This window comes from Vespula vulgaris, chromosome 9 (assembly GCF_905475345.1).
Source record: "Vespula vulgaris chromosome 9, iyVesVulg1.1, whole genome shotgun sequence".
NCBI lineage: Eukaryota > Metazoa > Arthropoda > Insecta > Hymenoptera > Vespidae > Vespula > Vespula vulgaris.
Window position 1 is genome coordinate 4,267,781 of NC_066594.1, and position 24,520 is coordinate 4,292,300.

The 24,520-nt window shown below is 37.8% G+C and overlaps 2 protein-coding genes across 5 annotated transcripts in view; one reads left to right on the forward strand and one right to left on the reverse strand.

The window, feature by feature from the left end:
- Window positions 1–1,919: 1,919 nt before the first annotated feature.
- LOC127066459 (uncharacterized) lies at window positions 1,920–5,540 on the forward strand. The gene is made up of 4 exons (XM_051000237.1): window positions 1,920–3,372; window positions 4,454–4,606; window positions 4,681–4,880; window positions 4,956–5,540. The coding sequence occupies exons 1-4, from the start codon at window positions 3,169–3,171 to the stop codon at window positions 4,975–4,977; spliced, it is 579 nt and encodes a 192-aa protein (XP_050856194.1). The 5' UTR covers window positions 1,920–3,168; the 3' UTR covers window positions 4,978–5,540.
- A 4,346-nt stretch (window positions 5,541–9,886) lies between these two features.
- The window catches only part of LOC127066456 (nephrin-like), a 268,358-nt gene continuing 253,724 nt past the window's right edge, over window positions 9,887–24,520 (reverse strand). For 3 of the 4 annotated variants that reach the window (XM_051000230.1, XM_051000234.1, XM_051000232.1), the window contains 3 exons: window positions 21,561–21,881; window positions 10,522–10,752; window positions 9,887–10,308 (listed from right to left, as the gene is read on the reverse strand). In XM_051000230.1, the coding sequence (XP_050856187.1) occupies window positions 9,944–10,308; window positions 10,522–10,752; window positions 21,561–21,881 (917 nt within the window). In that variant the 3' untranslated portion in view covers window positions 9,887–9,943. The remainder of the gene's footprint in view (window positions 10,309–10,521; window positions 10,753–21,560; window positions 21,882–24,520) is intronic. The other variant, XM_051000231.1, reaches the window with a different exon arrangement.

Here is a 24,520-nt window from a genome sequence, read left to right on the forward strand (position 1 = left end):
CGATCTCCATTTTTATACATACATATCTCTTCTTCTCTCGCTTCCTACCGATTCAACGTGTACGTACGAAAAATTCGTGATCGGTTCGAAGAAAATATAAAATCGATTCGTAATTTCGTGTTTTCGTTTCATCGAGATATACTAGCTAATAATTTCTCTCTCTCTCTCTCTCTCTCTCTCTCTTTATTTCTATCGTTTAAATTCGACAATTTTAAATGCGTCCGATAAACTTCGAGAATGAATTAGAGGGAATATTTTGCGCTTCTTTACTTATTCTTTACGTGACAAGCTGTAAAAGTCGAAATACGTGAAAAAGAGAGAGAGAAAGAGAGAAGGACATGAAAAGGAAAAACTTCTCTTGGAGATTACGCTGCGGTGTCACGTGATCCAGGGCGTCTCTTAATTATAAATTAATTATTTCACGAGTTATAGCCTGATTGCCGTTGATGCGCATCTTTTTCCTGGGGTAATTACCGCTTCTTCAGCTGCGAGTCGAGTTTCATGCGCCTTACATCTTCCTTTTCTTAATATCCTTCCATTTCTATATAGCACTCCCTCTTTCTCTTTTTCTTTTACTACAGCTCTTTCTTTCTCTCTCTCTCTCTCTTTCTTTCTTTCGTTCTTTCTTTCTTTCTTTCTCTTTTTTCCCCTTTTCTAAGTCTTCTCTATCCTACTTTCGTACGTTCCCATCTTCCTTCTCTACTTCTATACCTCACCGCTGCTCCTTCCCAACACCCTCAAACTTTCCTTTAGGAGTCGTTCGTTTTCCTTCGCTGTCGTCTTTTTTTGTTGCGCCACTCGTCGTGGCGGCGCCTCTTTTCATCCTCGAAATTTCCACCTCGACGAGTATGCATTTTACGAACAAATTTTCCACAGGTTTTCAGTGCGTTTTGTAGAAAAAACGCGAACTCGAGTCTTCCGGATCTGACAAATTGGACAAATTCTAAAGTTTCTCTCTTTTGCGAAATAGACGAGTAAAACGATTCTCCGAGTTATCATTGAGATATGAAGAGAGCTTATGATCCTCTTTCTTAATCGAATCTTCTTCTGCGCAATTAAATGCTTAATACTGTAAAGTAGTACTATACGCGGAATTTCGATTATTTTTTTAAATAAATAAAGAGAAATCTATAGATAAAATTAATAGGTCGTATACTGATCGATCGACCTATTTTCTCCTTAAAAGTTAAATAGTAGTTTTCAGAAATGTCCACACATGCCTCGTTTACGAAGATGATTAATTTACCGATTTCACTGTACTAGTTCCAAGGAGAGAAATGATTCGAAATAATGATGAGCGGAATAGCGTTGCTAGGGATATCCGTGTCGTTATAAATGCCTTCGAATATACATATCTATATGCATGCATACATATATTTATTCATAGGTGACACGCGTATGCGTTTATTCGTGCTGCTGCATGTGTGTATAAATATATATATATATATGTGTATGTATGTATGTATGTATGTATGTATGTATACCGTATCTCGGTCGACCTCTCATTTCCATTCTCTTCTCCCGTTTCTCCTTTCGCCCTAGCATAGTACGAGTACTTTCCACCCTTCTCGCATTCTTCTACCCTCTGCAAAAATTCCCCGTTTTCTGGCCGAACCGCGGCCATATTTTTACGTAGGGGATCTAAGGGTGCCAGGATGTCTATTAATAAGCATACACATCGGACCCGTGGCATCTCGCGATAAAAAGTGATCTATGTCGCACGGATGGCTCTCCAACTTGCGACTAGGTGGCTGATATCGACGATTTATATCCACGAACAAATTGCCAGCCCGATGTATTCGACATTTTTCCAAAAATGTTTATACTTTTAAGGTTCTCGTGATCTTTTACAAGGGTCGGAAAATTAACTTTACTGCCATGTTGAACAAGTTATACACAGGTATATTATTTCCTCTGTTACTAGTCTTTTTTATTTCTTTTTTCGCTCTTGTTAAGAAGTTTCTTGGATTGAAAAAGGAGAAATAAGAAAAGAAACTCGTTGGAACATTCGACGTATATTACTCCTTTCGCCTTTATCCTTCTCATCGTGTTTTATATGCGCGCGTAGTTTTGCTTATATACCACGGTTCCTTTCATTATATCCAGATTGGAATCCTAGATCGAGAAACGAAAAACGGGATATTTTTGTAGGGAGAAAATGCACGATATGCGGCTACGAATATATAAATATTGTTCGGCGAATAAGCTGAAAGCGTATTCTCTATGATTGGTACCGTACCGAGATATTTTATTCAGCTTCTTATCAATTTCTTATTAAGTTTTAGTACATTTTGAATTTATATTGGATTATCCCATTCTTACGATCGCTATATTTGTAAAATATTACTTTGGAAGATGACTTATCTTAATAATTTAGCAATTTAATAATACGTATTAAAATTGTTAGCAACGAATAATGGTGCACGTTATATCGATGTCTAAAATGCACTGGTACCTTTTGATTTATTCGACTGTAGGTGGGAGAGTTTGGTAAGAATTCTTTGTGCCCCTCAGTCTGCATACTGAGAAACTCGATCTGTTTGCAAAAGAGACGGAGTTATAAATCACAGGGTATGAAGGCCGCATAAAGAAGAGAATCTCCACTTCTTATCGAACAAAAGAATAGCTGAATATCGAAAGACTATTTCGAGCGAACTATGTAAAATGTAAAATTCGTGGTTTTGCTATGCTTGTCAAAATTTAGTAGTGTCATTCTCGTTTTATATGAGAAAAATATATATATCGGATCGTGGCTTTGTTTTTATTTTATTTAATTTTCAATTGGATGAAAAAAGAATAGATATATTTGTGCACCTTTCGTAAGAAATTTTAATGTAAATCAAATTTTAACCTTCCCTGTATACTATAATAGCAGTGCAAACGCATTTTGAGTACGATAATATTATCCTTTTAATTTAAGATTCGCTATTCCTTATTGAACTCTTTTCGCGTAGTAACAAAGTTATATTGAAAGTTTTATCGGGAATATTCGTTTTCGTATTTTTGTGATTGTCAAAGGACGTCGTTCTAAGAAAAGCTTTTGATCTTTTTCGATCTTCGAATCTTCATTTCGACCCTACATAACCGTTCATCTTGGAAAAATATTTTAAAAGAAAGCTAAGAATCTCTAACAAAGATTCCAGAGGTCTTTATAATAGAGAAAGGAAGATGAAAAAGGGGGCGAAATGCATAGCGCGGACCATCAACCTATCAGTACCAAACAAGCCAAAAGAAGTACAGAAACTTGTCAGTGCCGATATAACAGAACCATGTCCTAATTTGGGACATGGAAGTTCTTCTTATTGGACGCCGAAGCCAGTTCACGTTAAAATTTGTACACGAAAGGATATGCAAAGAATTTGTGCACCGAAGGTGAGATAATACTGTTTATCAATCGGCTCTTATAATCGACTCTTTGCGCGTGGAATTATAAAGGTTAGTATATCTAAACTATTAATCATTTCTTTATGATCTGCTTTAGAGTCTAAGCCGAAGGAAAGTTTACCTTTAGCTGTTTACGTGACTTAAATTTGTACATGTTACATATACAAAGTGCATCCAATCGTTAAATTTGTCGTTTGTAATCGGAAAGTTTGACCATGCTTCGAACACGTCACGGAACATATACAAACTGTTGAAGTGGAAAGTAGGGCGGCTTTACATAACGCGTTCAGTACGTCCAGCGATTTGAACGAAGCCGAAGGGTAAATGCCCAAGTTTTAGTGGTTTACGTAAATTCCCTGGTTTTGATCGAACTCTTGGCTGTGAAAGTGAGCGTTAATATTAGAAGGAGTAGGAAAGTGGATTGCGCGCGGATCGATACGAATCGCCGGAGTCTTGAAAATACCTGATCTCGAGAAAAAAAACGAGTCGTGTTTCGAACGAATTCATTTTAAGGTCGTAGGATCGATATCGGTAACTAGGAATCAAACGGTTTAGCGATGTAACGGGGATCGTTTTTTCTTCTTAAGAGAAAATATACAATTTGGAAAATTTTAAGTCCTTCTTGTTCGATGGATAAGTTGTGCGACACGTTCAGTTACGATGATACTAACTTACCTTGGCATACGCGACTCTTGACAAGGTGGACAAGTGGTTGATGTTGTCCCAACGCCTGTACGGAATTAGTTAGTCGATAGCTAGTAGCGTTTACCTCGAATTAGCTCGACGGATGGCGTAGAGGTATAGCGACGTCGATTGGTCTCTAATGGAAGAGAACGGTCAGTAATCCCTATACTCATTAGAGACACGTTCCTACGTGACTTCACAAATGGCAACTAACATTTCGCGAGGCTTAATATCTGTCGAACTATTCAATAGGTTATCGTAGAATCTGTCAAATCTCTCGTGGACTTTCGAACGGTCATCTTCCTTCTTCCTGACGATTTATGAATTTTTTATATCGGGCTTTTCGACGAATTTATTTACTCATTCACTTTTATTACATTTTTAGATATGCGTGTGTCCACCGAAGCCAGCGCGAAGAACGAAAGCTCAAATATTTTTCATAATAATAGTTTTTCTAATGAAAAGTGCTACCGTAGGCACTCTTTTATACTGGATGTACACCGATGGTAATTTGCCATTTTTTCCAGACATCGACAAAGTAAATATATGTAGTTTCCTCTCGTATTGCTTTGTTCACCTTGTTATACTATTCATGCGTATACGTTTCTTTAGATCAATATACCGCGCCTCGAGAATACGAGGTACTCAATGATTCAAAAATATAATCGTGCCGTTATTAAGATCATGAATATTCTCGTCGACTTACCGCAGAAAACTTTTGAAAAGCTTTCGAGTATTATCTATGGGCCAGAAAAGACAAGCGAAAAAACGACGGAAGATGATAATACCAACGCCGAGGATAATATAGAAAAGTACTCGTATACTTAACATTTTAATCGGCTTATGAAAATCATAGATTCAATGCTTGTTTTATCTTTTTCTTGTAGACCTTCAAACGACGATCGATAGAATGATTAAGTGCCACATATTCATCAAATATGAAACTCTGAAATTTAAAATCATACAGATCAAAGTATTCGTTTTATCCAAGTTTTTCGTGCGTCGTGAATTTGTTATTTTCGTCCTTCCGTTTTGTCTGTGAAATGGATCTCAACGTAAAATAAACGTAAGGGTTTCGAATGAATCGACTTTTTGCGATATGTATGTACTTGTATTTGTTATAAAATATATTTTTCTTAATTACATGAAATATGGTGTTTGTAGTGCTGCTTCTGATCAAAGAAAATTTAAATGTCGTATTAGCATTTAAAAACACGTTTTACGATTCTACAACGAGGAACAAAAGGATTGTTTGTTCATGTCGCCTGTTCTACAGATTTTTAAGACCTTTGGTTAGTACACGCTAGGGACATTCCTGAGATGTTTCTTTCATTCGCATATAGAGAGATACACTCGTGAGAGTACGTAGAGTATAAGCCGGGATTAAAATTCCGCGCATGATTCTTTCATTTTTTCCGGTGTACCTGAAGGGCACACAAGGGATTTTACACAGAGCTTGCATATCAAGCGATTTTTATGATACACATTTCTATAACCGTGAAAATGTACTTTTTCTTTTTGTTCCTTTTCTTGTTTCTTCTTTCCTTCATATCGAAAGAAAAACTTAGATGTTTCCTTTACGTATCGTAGATGTCTTCTTTTACAATAGTTAACAATTTACTTTATCGGTCGTTCATATTGCAATCACAATCGAAAACGTTGAATTGTTTGTGTTCGAACAAAATACGACCGAGAACTTGAGTAGATCGAAATTTTACACGATGAAAGATACACGGGAGACAGTGTTTAATACCGAAATAAGGCGAATTCCAATTTTCGTTTCATTACGAGTGAATAGCCGCGTTTCTTCGGACGACAGGTCATTATCAAGTGTGATCGTTTCAGGGCTTTAACGGTGTACGCTTTTTTTTCGAAAGGATGATAAAACTTTATTAATCAAGATTGAGGAATTCTATCGATCAATTTTACTACAATCATTTTTACGGTTATTACGTTTCACCTTCGAGAGCCGCGATACAATAATAAATTGTATAAATATAAAAAGTGGAAAAATAATCAAACGTTAAAGTTTCGTCTAAGTAGATGTCGCAATGAAATAAGAAACATGTCTTCATTTTCTTCGATAACGAAAGAAAGTAATTTCCAAACTAAACAACGTAGAAAGGACATTAGGAAAATGGAATTGATGGTCATTTAAATTGTATAAACACTTTTAGGCAGTTTGGACAGTTAAACAGTTTATTCAGATCGAAATTTTATGTAATATATATACATACGAGTTAGTTGACGATATGATGGAGTTTTGATATGAAATCACCTATACAGTGAACTTAAAACGTGGTTGTTCGTCGATTTACATGGACTTTTTTCCTCACAAGAATATTGAATTATGTACAATTATTATTCCCTACTATCTTCAATCATTCAATTATATTTTCGTTTTTCAATTTGATCTGATGTCATGATCGGTTGAAAAGAATTTGCCGATCAAGAGAAGGTTGTCCCGGTGGAAGAGAGTTATAGCCTTAACATTGTGAATATTTTAGGACCTTTATAACTTGATTTTACAGTGAAAATTGTAGGAGTATTATATCCAATCGGTATCAGTTTACGAAATTTCGGTTGCGTTGTGTAGTAAAGGATATCTTAATTATAAATCTTCGCGTCGATTTTTACAGAATGAATTTTTATGGACGACGATCGACGAGAATCAGATATGTATAGTCAAATGTTCATAATGATATGAATCGATAATCGTTTACAAGATGTTGACATTGTTTTCGACTAATACCACCCGAGTTTTATTGTCCACTTTGAAAGGAAATTTGTGACCGTAGAGTATGCTAAAACGAGGCCAAAATTTATCTAATGCTGGGAAAGTGATTCGTAGTTTCGGTATCGCCAAAGTTTACAGACGCAAGATGGATAGTTGTACGTATAGTAAATATATACGTGTAATTCTCTCTGTCTATGAAATTGTTGGCCAACTACTTATTTGATAAGAACTTGCTTAAATTATAGCCGATGTTTATGGAGGTACAACGATGTTCGACACGATCACTTTCGAACTTAAATTTACAGTACGTAAATCGATTTAACGGTAATATATACAGCGACACAACATCAGCTAACGAGTAACGATCATACGATTTTTACTTTTGTTTTATACATAGAAACAGACACTCGAAATTCCGCCCAACGCACTTATAATTTCTTCTCGTTGTTATCGTTCTCACGAGAAATCAACGTCTCCTATTTTTCTATTCTTTCTATATCTCTTTCTCTCTCTCTCTCAATCTTCTGATAAATTATTTTTACACATTAAGATTTATAATCACTTTGAGCGAGAGTCTTAGACAGATTAAATTCATGTCACTTCGTTCGCCTACGATTATATTTCGTCATATTTTCATTCGCTTACTGCTGCCAAGCACCTTTCATGGTTCCGTCGCAAAATATCACGTGGAAGCCCGATATTTGTGACCTTATAAATTGAATTTTTCACTTGAGGATAAATGCTCTTCCGAGCCTTCTTCTTATTTTCCTTAAATCTTTTTTCTGCTCTTTGTTTATGCAGATATATGCATCTTAAATGTATATTTTCGTGTTGCTTTCTAGGAAAATTAAGTAAATTCATTGAGGCAATTAGATATGGGATACAAAATGCACAAATCAGACGACGATTATTGATTGGTTAAAACGATCGCCCTACCTATGTATATGTTATTATATGTACACGAGGAATAATCAGACTATTAAATTTCGTCCAATCATCGTGCGTAAGAGCTTTTTAAAATAAAAATCAATATATGCGGTTTGTCCGATGAGGTAGGAGACGCATGTATATTTGTATGTATGCATGTTTATGTGTATTTTTTGGATGAAAAGATCATCGATCGCGATACAAAATATGATAATAGTAGAAAAAACGCACGCGCATGTAATTTAGGTATATGTCACAGCTAGGATGTGATCAAAGTGCGTGTATATACCCTGCGCTTTACGTGTAAAGGTCACTCGACGATAGTAACGAAACTTTTTAGTAAGTAACATTCTTTTATCTGTTTGCATGTACTCACGCTCCAGTATATTTCTTTTTTTTTCTTTTTTTTTTTAAATTATTATTGATCTATGGTATAGTATGATATATAAGTTATCTTCTGTCTTTTGGCTATCGAATTATTCACTTTTTTAAGTCGATGGTATTTTCACACTTAGAAACATTTACTTTTTACATTGATAAAAATACGAAGACCTCTCCGTGTCTAACCCGTCAAGCGCACTGGAAATAATTTTCGATGCTTTGGGAAGAGCACGTTACACCAATCTTATTCGTAAACTTTCTATCTCCCTCGGGTACATACTTTATTGTCGGATAGAGCGTTCTAACACCATTTGTTTCACTGCTTTTGTGGGGATATGAGAGATCTAATTTTCCAAAAAAATTTCTAACGATGCATTGCCCCGTATGATTTATCGTTATCGCGGCTTTTTCTTTTTCTCTTATCGAACGCAATCTTTGCTAATTTCTTTGATCGTACGGTGATATGCTTTAAATATAATTCCCTTTCTTCTTTAATCAAAACAATCGTTTGAACCAGCAGAGAGAAGCACTTCAATTTATTATCAAAAAGATGCGGAGACTCGATCGAACGATTTTTTTTTTTTTGTTCAAATACCAACGGGAGTTCATCAATCGAAAACCAGAGAGAGATACAGCGACGATAAAAAATAAAGTGCAAATAATTGTTCAGGAATGTTAATTCAGAATAAAAAAAAAAATCCCTGACATATTCGAGGGAGGCTCATAAGAGTTGAGGTTTATAAATGGAAACTCTATAAAGTAGATTTCTTCTATATCGAAATTGATCGCTTGACCTTAAAATTGTGTTCCATGCTCTTAAAAGCGCGCGTCGGAGTAACATCGGGATATTCTTCGTTTCTGTTCGGCGTCCCCTCTACCTTTTAGCTCTTTCCTTCTTTTTCACCCTATCTCCCGATTCATTTCGTTTTCTTTCCTTTACTCGTTCTCTCACTCTCCTTTCCAACGTATATCTTTACGCGCTTCCTTCATCCATCTTCATTCGAGCCACCAGAAAGGGGGTCGTTCGAGAGCCTTTTATCTTTTCTCGCATTTCGTGGTCTGATGCTTCCAGGCCTCGACGACGTGATTGGTAGGCTTACACGTAGCTACATTTACGTCTCTCGCCTTCCAAGATAGGTGGATCGATATAAAAAAAAAAAAGAAAGAAAAAAGGAAAAAGAAAGCGTGGCCGTTGTTTCAGCGAAGGGAAAGATAATACGGGGAAATATTTTCTATAATCTATCCTTCCTCTTCGTGAAGCCAAAGTATTCTTCGACGGGAGTCGAAGTTTATTTCAGTTATTAAGGACATTTAGGAAAATTTAATTACTATGGATAAATCATAGAACTACCGAAGGTAGATATTAAAAATGTCACTATCGAAGATCATCGGTTCACAAAGTTGCTCGAGCGAAAGGAAGAGAATGAGAAATAGACAAAGAGAAGAGGTAGAAGATAAAGAGAAGCAGAGAGAAACGTAGGAAAGTTACATCGAGGAGGGAAAACAGAAGGAAGGAACTTCCCGGCGTCTTTCGAAGATAGGAGGAGGACGTTCGCAGAAACTCTTGAAGAAAGTTTCAGCAAGCTTGCGACTCTCTTTCCATTCAATGTCTTTCTTCTTTTCCCTTCGTAAGAGATTTCTTTGGCTATAGAGAGAAGGTATTTTGAAAACAATTGGGGCGGATCGAGTCTTTTCTTTTCCATCGCGGTTGTCTTAGCGATACACGGACAAATAATATCTTTTCTTTCTACTCTTTCTCTCTCTCTCTCTATCTTTCTCTTTCTCTCTCCAGTTTCCTTGCATCTTTTCGCGACCTTTTCCGTGTTCGGTCTAGACACAGCTCTCGGGAAGCCTGTTGGCCATGAGTCGACGTTTGATAGCCTCGCCATCGAGACATTCGCCTGCCACAACGACTCCTTGACCTCCACCTACTACCACACCTTGCGTGTTGATGCCGGTGATGCCACCACCAACGACGATGCCTTGCCCGGTACCAACCATCATTCCTACTCCCGTCATCGGCATATTTGGGAGCGCGGGTATCGTACTTCTCGACGGTAACCTCAGCTCCGTTGGTCTACCGCTAAACTTGTGGCAAAGCTCGTCTATACTTGGCGTAGGTCCGGGCGTGACCCAATGTCCCGGGGGATACCCAGCTGGATAACTTGGTGGACTGACTTCGACGAGATTACCTTCTGAAACAATATACACGATACCTATAGAGTATAGAGCTTTCGGATTCGAAAGCGCTTACCACGTGTAACGAGCTAAATCGCTTTTCATGCCTCGCGGACGATTTTAATCTTCTTTTTATCACGTCGGACCTTGAAAAGCGATTTCTGTCTACGCATCCCTCCCTCGATGACAGAGAAATACATTTAGAACGGCTGATCGATCGAAGAACCTACCAAACTTATTCGGTATAACGTCAGGGTCGGTCTCTACGGTCTGTTGGAGATTCTGCATGGGATATTGTTGTGTTGGTAGTTCGCTAAGTTCAGCCGGCTTCTCGTGTCGCGGTTTTGAGATGCGTTCCCTTCGCACCCGTACGACCACCGCAAGAATGATCAGAACGAGGGTTACCAAAGCGCCGACAACCATGCCAATTAGCGGCGACAGAACGATTCCCGCGTCTTGTCCTGAAGCAAATAAATAGAAGGTATTTCTATTGCATTTCATCAGACATTCACACATTTTTCTAAAGTTAAATGTTAATTTTAGAAAGTTGATCTTTTTAACAAAATTTTTTGCGATAGTTTATATAGATTTCAATTAGACGATGATCCTAGACGACGATCATTTTTCTTGTAGCATGCGCGTACGTACGTAGGTGTAATATATTTTTATACAGCATTCTATTCAAATGATATTGTCAACGTTATCAGTGATATCGCTCATTTCTTCGAGTTTTTTTTTTTTTTTTTTTTTTTTTTCTATAGAAGCACGCATAAGAAAAACTAGTAGATTCGTAAATATTCAGCTAGACAATATACCTCGAACGTATATTGCGTGCTTATTCTCGTGCTTTGTACTCGAAGTAACGCTCGGTCGAGCTTTCGACGTGAACAAGAACGTTAAAACGAGCTGGAGGATTAACTACGCTCTGTCACCGTAGAAAAGAAAGCGACTGTTTACCGCCCTTCGTGGTTATTTACTGTGCTTCATTTTTTCTCCTCTTTCATGCAATTCTGAAACGACAACGACGACGACTACGACTACGACTACGACTACGACTACGACTACGACTACGACTACGACTACGACTACGACTACGACTACGACTACGACGACGACGACGACGACGACGACGACGACGACGACGACGACGACGAAGAGAGAAGAGTAGACCGTACGTGCGTGTTAGCGACTAAACAGCTTGGCCAAAACGAAGAGAAAGCGCGTTTTATTCTTCAGCACAAGGATTACATCAACTACGTTTATTTTTTCTGTGGTTCTCGCGGTCTTCGTTTGCTTTTTGAGCTCGTACGTATATGTGTGTAACGAGCCCGCCTGCACCAGCCAGGTATACAGGGCTGTTTTTAGATTTGCGATTAAACTTTAAGAGCAAAAGTAAAAAGGTTATGTGAGATAGTAGAAAATACAAAATTAACGTTGAGAGTTTTTGCCTCGAAAGAAATTAATTTTGTTATTATCATTATTATGATGCTTGCATTTTACTCGAAATTATTTGACGCTTCTGAAGATTTTTAATGCGGAGATAGATAAGCTTTTTTTTTATTTTTTTTTTTCAAGAAAATTCAAATACTTCGGAAAAAAATTTACCGAAGACAGTCCGCCATGAAATATTTCATCATGTAGGTTTATTTAGAATACATCTTTTCATATCCCACGTTGTTCCTAGCACTTTTATTCGCGATTGGCAGTAAAGAAAGGAGATTGCAATTCTCCGAGATAGAGTTCTTTATTACGAAAATACGGAAGTTGCTGAAACGCTTGGCATTCCAGTGCATTATGTTTTCTCTCTCTTCCTCTCTCTCTCTCTCTCTTTCTTTCTTGCTCGGCCTCAATTGCGAAACTTTAATGAGAAAGATTAATTTATATCTCTAGCCATTTACGTAGAAGGAGAGACGAGCGTCCAAGAATCACCCGGTAGAACAAGGTCGAGAGTGAGTGAGAAAAAGAGGGATAAAGAGAAGGAGAGAAAAGAAGAGAGAAAGAGAGAGAGAGAGAGAGAGAGAGAGAGAGAGAGATCTTTCTCCAGTTTGTTTTCCGTGCACGATTCGTTCTCTAACCGTTTCAACGCTCGCGCTCGTGCTTGCGCGCGTGTGTTCGCATACACGTGACGTTCCATTTGATAGCGCGTACCGAGCGTGGGACTGGGCCTGCTGTTTTTGTCGGATAATTAACAAAACTGTTTTCTTCCAGTACGAGCAGCCCAGCTGCGCTCACCGAGCTACGTTGATGTATACGAAAGACCAGAGTAGAATCACCGTGAAAGTGGATACAATGTTGCGTGGTGTATCAAACTATCCCTTTCCCTTTCTCCGCCTCTCTCTCTCTTTCTCGTGCTCTTCATCTTCATTTTCAAAAAGCAACGCGTGCTTTATTTTTATTTCCATTTTGAAGTCAAGCTAAAACGTCCAGCTTTTCTACGTGCTAGCTTTCTGTCGTCCATTTCTGTAATATGTTTCTTTCTTTCTTTTTTTTTTTTGTTGAACACGATGTTTAGTTTCTCTCATTAGTTTCAGCTTATATATTAATTTTGTCGACTTTGAAGTCTTTCCTATTGGTTTATAGAAAAAAAAGGAAAAAATATATTAAAAAATAAAAAGGAGAAAAGAACAAAAAAAGAGATAGAAGTACCGGTAAGTTTCATTAACGATGCTTTCTACGTAGTAGGTATCATTTAATATAAAAAAAATTATGAATATGGCTTAGGATGCATTACCCTTTTACTCCTTCTCTTTGGGGCCTTAAGTGTTTTTACGGTTTTATCTTACAACGTTACTTCTTGGAAAAGCATTAATGCAGAGTCTCTTAACCGATCATTATTTTTCAGGCTATTCGCCTTTCTTCTTCCTTTATGTGGCTTTTATGCGGTTCAACGTTGATGAGTGGCTATCCAGCATTATTCCGATAACGAATCGATAAATGAAAAGAGATGATGTTCGAAGAACAGTTAAAATAAAATCTAACAAAGTAATAATTTATTATGTCGAAAGATTAATAACACGTGGTAATGCGCATATGTAAAATTGCACTTAATCATTCGTTGAAAGGATACGCAGGAAACAAAAGTAATCGTTCAACTTTATAATGATCTCTTTGGTAAATATTCATAACATCGACCGGTATATAAATACATGACGGTTTATCAAAAAGAGAAGTGCGTTTGTGGCCGGTAGTATGCTTTAATCGAATTTGTTCGTAATACAATTAGTAAGTTTGCGAGGACAAAATGGATATGGACAAAATTTGTCGGCAATCCTGGCGATGTTCAGTCTACTCGTTTAATGTTACTAGTTTGTGTGATTTTCCTGTTGGAAATTTGAATGATCGAGATGATGTACTTTTGAACGATACGATAGGATATTTTTGTTTTTCCTATAGATTTCCTAAGTAATTGGGAGAAATAAAAGTGTGAACTCATTGAACGTGGACATGTGAGAGATGTAAGATAGAAAAGAAAGAAGAATGAGAAGGACAGGCTTTTCAAGGAGAGTTAACATTTGTAAGAGGTGACTTTAATCAGATGGAAAGCGATGTTGCCTAACGCACAACCCATTTGACGCCACTCGTGACGTTATGTCGGGTATAGTCGTTGTCATTTTCTCATAGGGAGTAAGCTGGACCGTAAATGAGGATTCTAAGGATTCAAGGGAGTGCAAGAGGCACGTAGGGGAAACGTGCAAACGCATATAAGCGACGGAAACTCATCGGCCCTCGTGGCATCCATGCAGAGACCTATACAACGACGTGTACACCTTCCCCAACGGAGAACTTTACGAAACGGAGATAAATGAGATTTCGAAGTGAGTCGTCGACGAGCTCTAAGGATTTACAAGAACGACGTCCTCTATCTTTTCACTCTCTTCCTTTCTCCGTTTCTTTTTTCGATCTTTTCTTTTTGTCAAGTGCTACATCGTCGATGGTTTTCGTGTAGAGACTTGCGTCGTTGCCGAAGCAGTTTAATCTTTTTCTAAAATGACACTTGTCGATGGCCGAAATATATCATCCTATTTGCTCTTGATTTCTTTTCTTTTCTTTTCTTTTTTATTTGGATAAAAGTTACTAGCATCTACTCGATCGAATTACAATTATTTTTCATTCGATTATTACCTATATTCTAGTAAGTCGTGGCATTCTCGGAAAGGCTTTTCATGGCGGATAACAGGTACGGTTCACCATCGTTTACTCTCCTAAGCTTCCAACAGTGTCTCGTAAAAGTTACAATGGAAGTTTAATCGAGTTCTACGCGAAGAAACGTCTGCCGGCAGGGTAGTAAAGATAAACCGGATCTTACTGCCGATCCTCCGAGAAAGGACTAAGAGAATCCTCGAGGAAAGAGAAGAGAAGAGAAGAGATCGCATATCCCAGTGGAGTCTCGAATCCCAAGTTCATCGAAGTTTAGATCACTAATCGAGCTTGCCGTAGGGTCAGAACAGGCTCTGTGTCCGCTTCCGGTGCTAGTATTTGAGAAAAATTCCTTTAGGACGAAGGTCCAACAGGAGCTTTTTCGGATCGTGGAAAAGCTACGGAGTCGAAAGTCATTGAACTTTTTTTCGCGTTTCGAAGAGAGTGGAATTGAGCAAGAAGCTAATATATAACAGAGACAATATGACGAGAACGAACGATCTTTGCCGCATCATCAAGAAGAAAAGAAAAAAAGGGGAACGATCGCAGCCGTAAACGAAATTTGATATTATCGTAAGATTTTTCTTCGAACTAAGAAAGAAATTATCTCGTGTCCCCGTAGGAATCTTGGCGGATTTATGTTCTTCGCGTATAATTGCTTACGATTAGATAAAATCATTGAGGTCGTTTTGCTCATAGAAAAAGTGAAAAAGTTTCGAGAGGGACGATCGAGGACGATACCTAGCTCGGAGAGAAGAAGAAGAAGAAGAAGGTGAAAAAGCTTTTCTTTAAGTCCACCAACGGTGACGTTTCGGTTCTGGGGTTAAACGTAAGACGCTATTCAGGGTCATGCGGTCGGTTAAGTCACCAAGAATCCAGGCTTAGCCGAAGCTCAAATCCAACTTCGGCTCACCTGGATTAATTCTAACCTTAGGTCAACCCCAAATCGCTGGTACACAGTCTCCCCCCTGGTCTCTTAGGCGGTTAAACTGACTTAGAGTCACCCTCTACTTTCAATTAATGAAACATGGTAGTGCGAGTCCACTTATTTCTTTTCCGTCCTATTTGTCCTCTTTGGGAACTTCCAAATAATTAGAATTAGTAAGACTTTGAAGATGATTAAAAAGAATTCGTTGGTTACAATGGACGTAATAATGACTTTGAATAATTTCTCGTTAGAAGATATTTGCATACTCGAAGTTAATTGAGGATGTCAAGTAATGACGTCGAGAGCGGTTTGGTATCCTCTTAATAGCAATCAGCTAGAACGGTTTCGAGAGCCCGTCATCGATCGGCTCGCCAACTGCCCTCTCTCTCTCTCTCTCTCCTTTCCAACGAATATAGCATACACCTATATGCATGTGCTTAGGGATCTATGATGATTTGCATCGGTTCATACTTATGCTTACATATGCGAAATCGAAGAGCAATTACCAGCGCGATGAGAAAAAGGTAGAAACTCTCGTTCGAGTTCTATAGAAAATTGGAAGCAAATACGTATAAAGAAAAAATAGAATAGCAAAAAGGGGTTGTATCTGTTATAATTCCAGAGAAAAGTAACGATTATCTTTGAATCGTTAATGTATTGAGTGTATTTACATAAATAAGAAAGTTTGACTGGAAATGCATTTTGGTAGGCATATTTGATTAAGAAAGAATAGATTATTTAGGGTTGCGTCTGGGGAGAAAAGGAAAAAGGACGAAAGATTAGAATCTTGTTACAGATTCCGAACATTTCGTTTACAATAATCGCTTATCAAAGGGATTGGCCGATCGACGGAGGCTCGAAAGGCTTAAGGCCAGCGGTCCTAATCTCTATTATTGTAGTAACGAGCGTAGCATTGGTGCGGATAGACCCCTATATCCGATGCGACGTTATCTCTTTGTCCTCCTCCCCTTTCATCCTCTCTTCCTTCACCGACTTTCGACTAACTTCTCTGATTTCGAATGGCCGCGAGGCATGGTTTCGCCTCTAAAATTATTCCATCTAATTCCTACTCTCGCAACTATTCTTGTTCTTATCGAAGTGGACGGATCATGAGGTTGATGTCTTGCCGGCAGGTATTTATGCCAGCTTGTAGATCGACTAGAATGCTTTGTTGACCCGGATTAAATGCGATTGAATTCGCAAATTTACTGTGACACTTTGGAAATTGATTCGCCGTTATATCATTATATATGTTTTTCAAATTTTTTACTACAATTGATATACCATATACCATATCAACTTTATCTCGTTTAATATACCATGAAATAAAACTTGTTTTTCTTTTCCGCTAAATTATATTTTAGCTAGGCGTAAATGAGATTCGAGGAGCTGTAATTAGAGAAAATCAGATTCCGGCTATATTTATTATTACTATAGTATAATATGGAAGAAACACGATATGATACTCTCTTGTATTAGTTTAACATGGAGATGCCGCTGCATTTGACATTTTCCAGCTTTAGTCGCGACACTTAATCCGGAAACTCTCAAGAAATTCTAGCATCAGACGTCAAATCAAAACCGTTTCTCTGTTTCTGTTTCTGACTTCGAGTCCGATAGTTAGCAGGAAGATTAGAAACGATTTAACGGTTCACTATTTTTAGATAAAATAAGACGTCTTTACAAGATAAGAGCAATCGCATAATATAATCGTTTACTTTTTTATACTTGAAGAAGAGATCTGCGGATAAGTACAAATTCTATAATACCATTTCCAAAATGATATTTCGTCTAAGTCGCTATTATCCGGCAATAGACCGGCGATTTCGCGATTTCATTAATTAACCGATTATTATCGTGGTAATTTAAGACTTCATATCCGCGATTCAACGCTTAAGCTAATTTCTGCGACATTACACTGTGCACTTCGTTGATTGTCTCGAGCATAATTATCACAAATTGAATTTTCCTATTCGCAGGCGCACAACGCGTTAGATCCGGTTAGCGAAATTGAGCAAATTTGTATCGAGCGAGCTATCATCATAGTCTTGCTCTCTCTTTTGTGAGGTCTAACTGGATCCTATAACGAGAACATGCTATCATCTAAGAACGTTAGTCGATAGATACTGGAGCTCTTTTCTCTCTCTATCTTTCGTTGTTCTATTTGATCGAATATTAGTTGTCCGTTCAGTTAATTTCAAATTAAAAGAACTTAACATTATTATTCGTTGGATATAGGTACTTATATATACATATATAACCTGATAGGTTACAATATTATAATAATAAGATATAGGATGTCTTTGGTAAGAGTCAAAGGAGATTATTATCGTCCTTTCGTTAAGTGCTAATAGTGTCTTTTGAATTATTGGAACGAACGAAGATGAGACAAAATGAGAACAGGAAAAGAGAGAACAAAGAGAAAGAGAGAGAGAGGGAAAGAGAGAGCTTAGGGAGCAATGGAAGCATTATTTAAAAGTAGGATCGTTTCTCTTATGCTTTCAGGATTGGGAACGGGGAAATCTTGCCGTCGCTGCATCGTATTAAACAACGTATAAAAGTGGACCAAGAGAAGAAAAAATCGATAGTAAGATCATAGGGAAAATAAAAATTTTAGTAGGTCAAAATTAACTTCGAAAAGTTATATTTTTCTCTCTTTTCTTACAACATAATCTCGGCTCGATGTTTCGCTTAATTCTAAACCATATTCAGAGACGAGCTTAGAAACTACAGAATATGCTCGTTATGATACTTTCCTCGTGGAATTATGTTGTTACGGATGGTACAGTGCTAGTGGCTACAACGCTTTTGTTCGGCAACAGTTTGAGGAATTTCTAGGGTGTTTCCTAGTACTATACAAAATTTTATATATATATATATATTTACTGTAGGAGTGCATACTTCAGGTAGTCGATCTACGTTATAAACAATGAAAAAAATTTTGTTTGAACACAGGTCGTACGTATGATAGTTTCTGAGTTATAAAAGATAAAAGGAAATACTCGTATCTCAGAACGTGATACGTACATGTCTTGACCCGATTTAATGTTTACAAACATTTGCAATATCTATGAAGCGAAGTTATCACACAGTGAGTATTTGAGTTTCTTGCGTGCTTACATTGCATAGGATGTATCGAGGAACGAGATGAACAGTTTGAGCATTTCCTTTAATCTTCCATAATTTGGAAACTTCGTAATTGTACGTACATTCTTCAAACAATATTTTTTATTTGTCTTGGCATATATTTATTCACCAATTAAAATAATTTAGCAAAAAAATTAGGCTGTAAGTTTATGAATTAACTTATCGTTTTCGCGACAGAAATGTCATTGAAGAATTGTATAGATACCGTGAGAAAAAATTTCTCTCATTTTCACGCAATTAGATCGACGAAGAATGAACGAAAGAGGGAGAGAAATTAGGTACTTTTCATTGTCATTACAACGACACCGGTTCGTATCATATTCGCGACCAGAGTGCTTGTCTTGTTCTTCCTAATAATAAAGCTACTCTTTAGTAGTCTGACCATCATGTTTTTGTTATACAATTTACAGTGGGTACGATAACTCGAGGGTGAAACGTGACTTCCGAAGGCGAGTACAGCGCGAAACCGACATGAGCGCGGTTGGCACAAGTCCAAAAGTTATAAATAGTTTTAACAGAGCGCGCTTGTTGGTTAATATCGTGTGCCGCTGCCACTTTGATAACGGCCGCTAACCGCTTGGTATATACGTTGCTACTTTGACTCTTCCTTTATCCATTTCTCTCTCATTCTCTCTCTTTCTCTCTTTCCTTCTCTTTCTCCCTCGTTTACGCGTATACTTCTACATATTTATGTCCACATCCACTCACATTAACGAAGCAAATAATAACGCGAACACGACGTACCACAGGGATGGTTAATACATCCGGAAAGCGTTTCGCGACTTTGTCTTTGACGTAAACCGTTCCGTTCGACGATTTGAAAAGCGTGATATATCTCGGTTATAACCGCGAGAACAGCCGTTCGTTGTTAATGGAAAAGTAATGGAGTGTGAGAAGCAACGATACCGAAGAGAATCATAGGGACCATCGATCGACCATTGAGACGGTGAACTATGTTATAAAACTCGACCCGGAAAGCGGACTGGACGGAGATTTGCGGTTTAGGCACGTATCGGCCATTAGAAGCAGCATCCCCGTTGCCTCGTTATTCCACCTTCGATCATGTTAAATAATATATATTTTAAATTCAGCCCTAGAGGTTTTATGATCCTTTTCAACGTTCATTATTCATCTTTTCAAAAGGGCTAATTGCTTTCTCATTTAATTCGTTGTCCGGTTGCACTGATGTAGTCGGAGAAAAAGAAACGTTGCACCGAGCGACATTTTTTGTGAGCAAAGAAAGAGAAAAAGAAAGAGAAGCTCCGCTAATTATATTTCTCTGCCGTGGACCGTCAAAAAAAAAGACGTCTTTCCGCATAGAAGGACGAAATAAGTTGGCGAAGGTGTGTGATAAAAAAACTGCTGCCGGGGGACGAAGGCGTCGTAGTTGTAAGGCGTGTCTGCCCTAGACGTGATGCTCGGCAGCTTTCAACGAAAACGTCCTGACGAGAGGCTGCTGGACGGCTGAGGAAGAAAGGAGAAAGTCGAAGGAGAAGGGACGGGAAAAGAAAAATGACGACGAGGGTAAACAGAGTTAAGTGAAGTTAACGGTGAAGCAAGAAGAGCGGCAAAAATGACCCCGGGAAAATTACCGCACGCGAAACGGCTTAATGTCTAAAAAGACGAGAGAAAGAGGGGAATAGAGCATGAGAGTGGGGTCATGATAGTGCGAGAGTTAGAGAGAAAGAGAGAGAGAGAGAGAGAGAAAGAGAGGAAGAAGGAGAGTAGCTAGAGCCGCTTAATGACCATCCGGTACATTCGTATCTCTTCTAGATGGCTCTCTCTTTCTCTCTTTCTCTCTTTCTCTCTTTTCCTCTCTCTTTCTCTTCTATCTTCTCTTTACACCCTTCTACTTTCCCTCCTACCCGTTCTTCCTTTCTTTTCTTTTCTAGCTTTTCCTCGGTTACGGAGTTGGGCGCTGCTGGAACCATTATCTGTAATTGCTTTCCTTAATTCGACGCCGGTTCGTTGCATTAACGTTAGAAAATATTCATGGTACGTATTGGAACGAGAAAAACGGTTAATAATAACTTCACTTCAACAAGATGGCGATCCAAATCGAGGGTCAACATATCGAAGTCTTCATTGATACGATTTTCTTTCTTTTTCCTACGTATTTCTCTCGAAAGTGACACGAAACTGTAGTCGGATAATGGTTATCTTATTTTCGGATAAATAGTGCAACATATATGTAGTAGTAGTAGTAGTAGTTGTAAAGAGAGAGAGAGAGAGAGAGAGAGAGAGAGAGAGAGAGAGAAACGGGTATAGTGCGTTGATAGTTCGGTAGTGTTGTCTCGTGAGGGTGGGTGATCCGTCTTACTTACTACTCCCAACCGTTGACACCACCCGCGCGAGCAAGCCCATTCGTTTCCCAAAAGGGGCACCACCAGTGTGAGATCCCTACGGCATCCTAGGAACGATAACGCGTTGTCGATCGAAGAGATTCATCGACTATTTCTTACTAATCTCACTAAGATCTTGACCAGTTACCAATACGATCGAAGAAGGCCGTATTATCCCTTCGACAGTTATCCCGCATTTAGGAGTATATCTCTTAGGGTGTGGTGCGGGCAACTACGAACCGTTGCGGCTCGCGTTTTAGTCGTTCTAGTCGCTCGGCCTGCAGTCGTGCTAACTCAGCTGGTTAGATACGTGGCACGTGATAGGAAATTATTCATTCTGTCGTGCGGCGGCTTACGTACATTATATCCAACCGCTTGTTTTTCAGGCAATCTTAGATAAAGCACCATTTCACAGACTCTTCTAAGCTACGTCATCCTCGCATTGTTCGCTTTCATAAGGTAACCTTAAACGTATTTGTGATCTGTTCTGGACGTGATAAATCGTCCTGGAAGCGCACGAAGTAGTATCAAGCTCGGTTTTACTTTTGTCTCTTGTCCTTTGACGTGCGGAAAGAATATCTACTGCGGTGATATGCGGTTCGCATAGTGTAGATAATTTACGGATTATCCAGGGAAAAAGATGGCAAATACGAATAGAATGATATAATGCAAATTAGAAAAAGAAAAAGATAATAAAATATAAAAATTCACTTACCAGTCCGTTTCTCGGCATCTCGATACGTAACTTCACTGAGAATAACAGGCGGACTTCGACCTTTGGCATTTACGGCATAAACTGCGACGTGAACGCCAGCCTCGACCGACGCTTCCAGACCCGAAAGCGCGAAGGATGGCTCCTCGATGTTGGAAACGTTATAGAGAGGCTGGATGCTCGACAGGAAGTCAATATCGCCATGATAGACCTCCAACACAAATTTCTGCGTCAGACCACCATCGTATCCGGGCACGCATTTCACTTCCACGCTTGTATACGTCTGATTGGCCAATGTGCAATTTCGAACGGGAAATGGTTTTCCTGAAAAGAACATTCATACGGCTAAAATTCGCGTTTTTTGTAGATTCGTTTGATAAAAGGAAAGACTGACGTTCATTAACACACGGAAAACATGGGAAAAGATTTGTCGTCTAAAGTAGTACAAATATATAATAATGTTCGTTGGAAGAATTTATAACTCTTTATACCTCGTAGCGTTGTAGAGATACCTTTATCATTTCTGTCGATGAAAAAGTACACTTTTATGAACTTTTTATTTCTCGTTATTCATTATGTATTGTTAGCCGATGTATTCACGAATCTTTTTAATTTTATGAAATACGTTATACCTAACTATATCCTCTCTTTAAATAGAAAACGTACGTAATCTCGGCTAATGGTTTTCATTAAAGCGCATTTATTGTACCAAATATAATTTATTACGATAGATTTTGACGATAATCCGTGCAACGCTCGGCACATTTTTTTCTTTTCGATGAAAAGAAATTCTTGTACATTTGTTTTTAAAACTTTTGCTTTCGTGTAATAGCTTGATTTTATTTTGCAAACTTCTATCCCAGTTTTATATTTTATTTTTTTGTAATTTTCATTTATTTTGATTTTAAATGCGCGTTGATGCCGGAATTTTATCTTTTTGTATCGTCATATCTATTTCCATTGTTACCAAACAATTTCCACATATAATAACGATAAACGCGTTAAGCATAAAATTTGTACTATCAAAATATCGCACATATACATTTTTTTACAATATATATATATATATATATATATATATATATATATATATATATATATATATATATATATACATACATACATACACGAAAAGCTTTAATATCAAAGCGAGTACATGTTTGAAAAAGCGAATTGAACGTAGGATACACCTACTTCGATTCACCAAGTAGAAATATTGCGAATCGCAGAGTTTATTATTTCCGTTTTAATATCCGCTTTGAACATGTATTTATATAACATTGTACGGTGTTACAAATATCTTTTTTTTTTTCGCGTACGATACTCTCGATAATGTTTTCCTTTCGAAAACGTGCCTCGCGCAAAATTTATTTCGATGTAGCGTGTAATAAATAATAGGGAATTCTTTGGAGTAATTTACAGGTCAGCACGTTTTCTTGCCGGGCGGCCGTCTCTTCGCATTTTATTACCCTACCTTTTTTTCACCCTTCTCGTTTTTTCTCGGGAAAAGAAATCCTTAAAAAAAGGATGGCGCTCAAGCTATTCGAAGAAGAAGAAAAAGAAGAAACTACTAACCGATAGCAATAATGGTAGGCTGAAAATAATTTCGTTTCATTGGGGAGAATGGGAATGCAAGGAAAAGGTTCGAAGATATCAAGAAACGAGGACGAATAAAATGGGAACGATGAATTTTCGGAACGGGACAACGAAATAGGAGAAGAGAGGAATGGTGAGAAAAAAGTGGCTGCCTATTTTATTTTCAACCACACGGAGAATATTCGTCAACGTCAATAGTTCGTCGAGCGATCGTCGCGTCAACGTCAGTGTTGATCGTGCTTGGAAAAACGACGAAACTCTAGTGAAAAGTCCAGTGGTGAGGATTAACGTCGCTATGACGAGCGATGATAGGTCGGCTCTGTTGCACTTACAATGATTCCGACAGGACTTTATGAATGATACAAATCCTCTATATTAAGAAAATGAAAAATCCGCTGATCTCATTGACGTTTGATCTTTTCTTTTTTTCTCCTTTTATTTTTTGAAATCTACATGTACGATAATAACGAGGGAACGATCTTGTTTATGGAGCTGTCTAGAAATAACAGCGATTATCGTACTCTCGCTAGGATTGTTTCAATCAATACATAAAATGGAACCAAAATGTTACAATGGATGCGATTTCTTTTTATATTTTCAAATAGGAGGTATTATTCCGAATGAAAAAAGCATCAGCTAAAACGATCTCCGAATACTTTGCAAGCGCTGATTTTTTCCATCCGTAACTTTACAATTTCAGGCAACTATTTATATCTTTATCCTTTAAAATGTACTCCTATAGATAGTAGCGCGAGCGTGCTTGACAGGAGTTCGATTTCTGTTCTATTCGTTTTTGTTTTAAAATATAATAACATTTTGTATATATATATGAATGAAAGAAATCTATATACATGTGTGTGTATGTGAGTCTAATGAAAAAAGATGATGAAACGAATTTACGATCTTTTATTTCCTGTGTCTTTCGACGAAATTAAACATCGGATAATCGCTAAATTTGGATAGTCAATTCACCTTTCAAAAATCGTTTGCCAAAATATGTTTCCCAAAGTACGTTTATATCTCATAGGAAAATAAAATTTTTAATAGTTCTATTTCGAAGTAATTCCACTCTGTAATGAATTTAGATATGCTTACGTAAAGCAATCAAATAAGTTAAAACGAAATTTAATTTTCTGTATGGAATTGATCTAAGACCGATGGAATACAGAAACGGTAAGTCCTCGTATCAAGTACGTGAAACTTTTGGACTACTTCGTAGAATGCTTTTAGGATGATTTCCTTGGAGCTACGTAGATATAGTTATTTATATCTAGATATAGCTACGTGAGATCTAGGATCGGTCAAAATCACAGTCTAATAGAGATCCTATATTTAATATATTTAATTAATACAGCTGCGGTCTCTTT

Bases quoted from the DNA above. Each gene is read 5' to 3' on its own strand.
- LOC127066459 (XM_051000237.1), top strand. From the start codon at position 3,169: ATGAAAAAGGGGGCGAAATGCATAGCGCGGACCATCAACCTATCAGTA. The intron at 3,373-4,453 runs GTGAGATAATAC...TTACATTTTTAG, and splicing joins AAAGAATTTGTGCACCGAAG to ATATGCGTGTGTCCACCGAA. The intron at 4,881-4,955 runs GTACTCGTATAC...TTTTTCTTGTAG, and splicing joins GCCGAGGATAATATAGAAAA to ACCTTCAAACGACGATCGAT.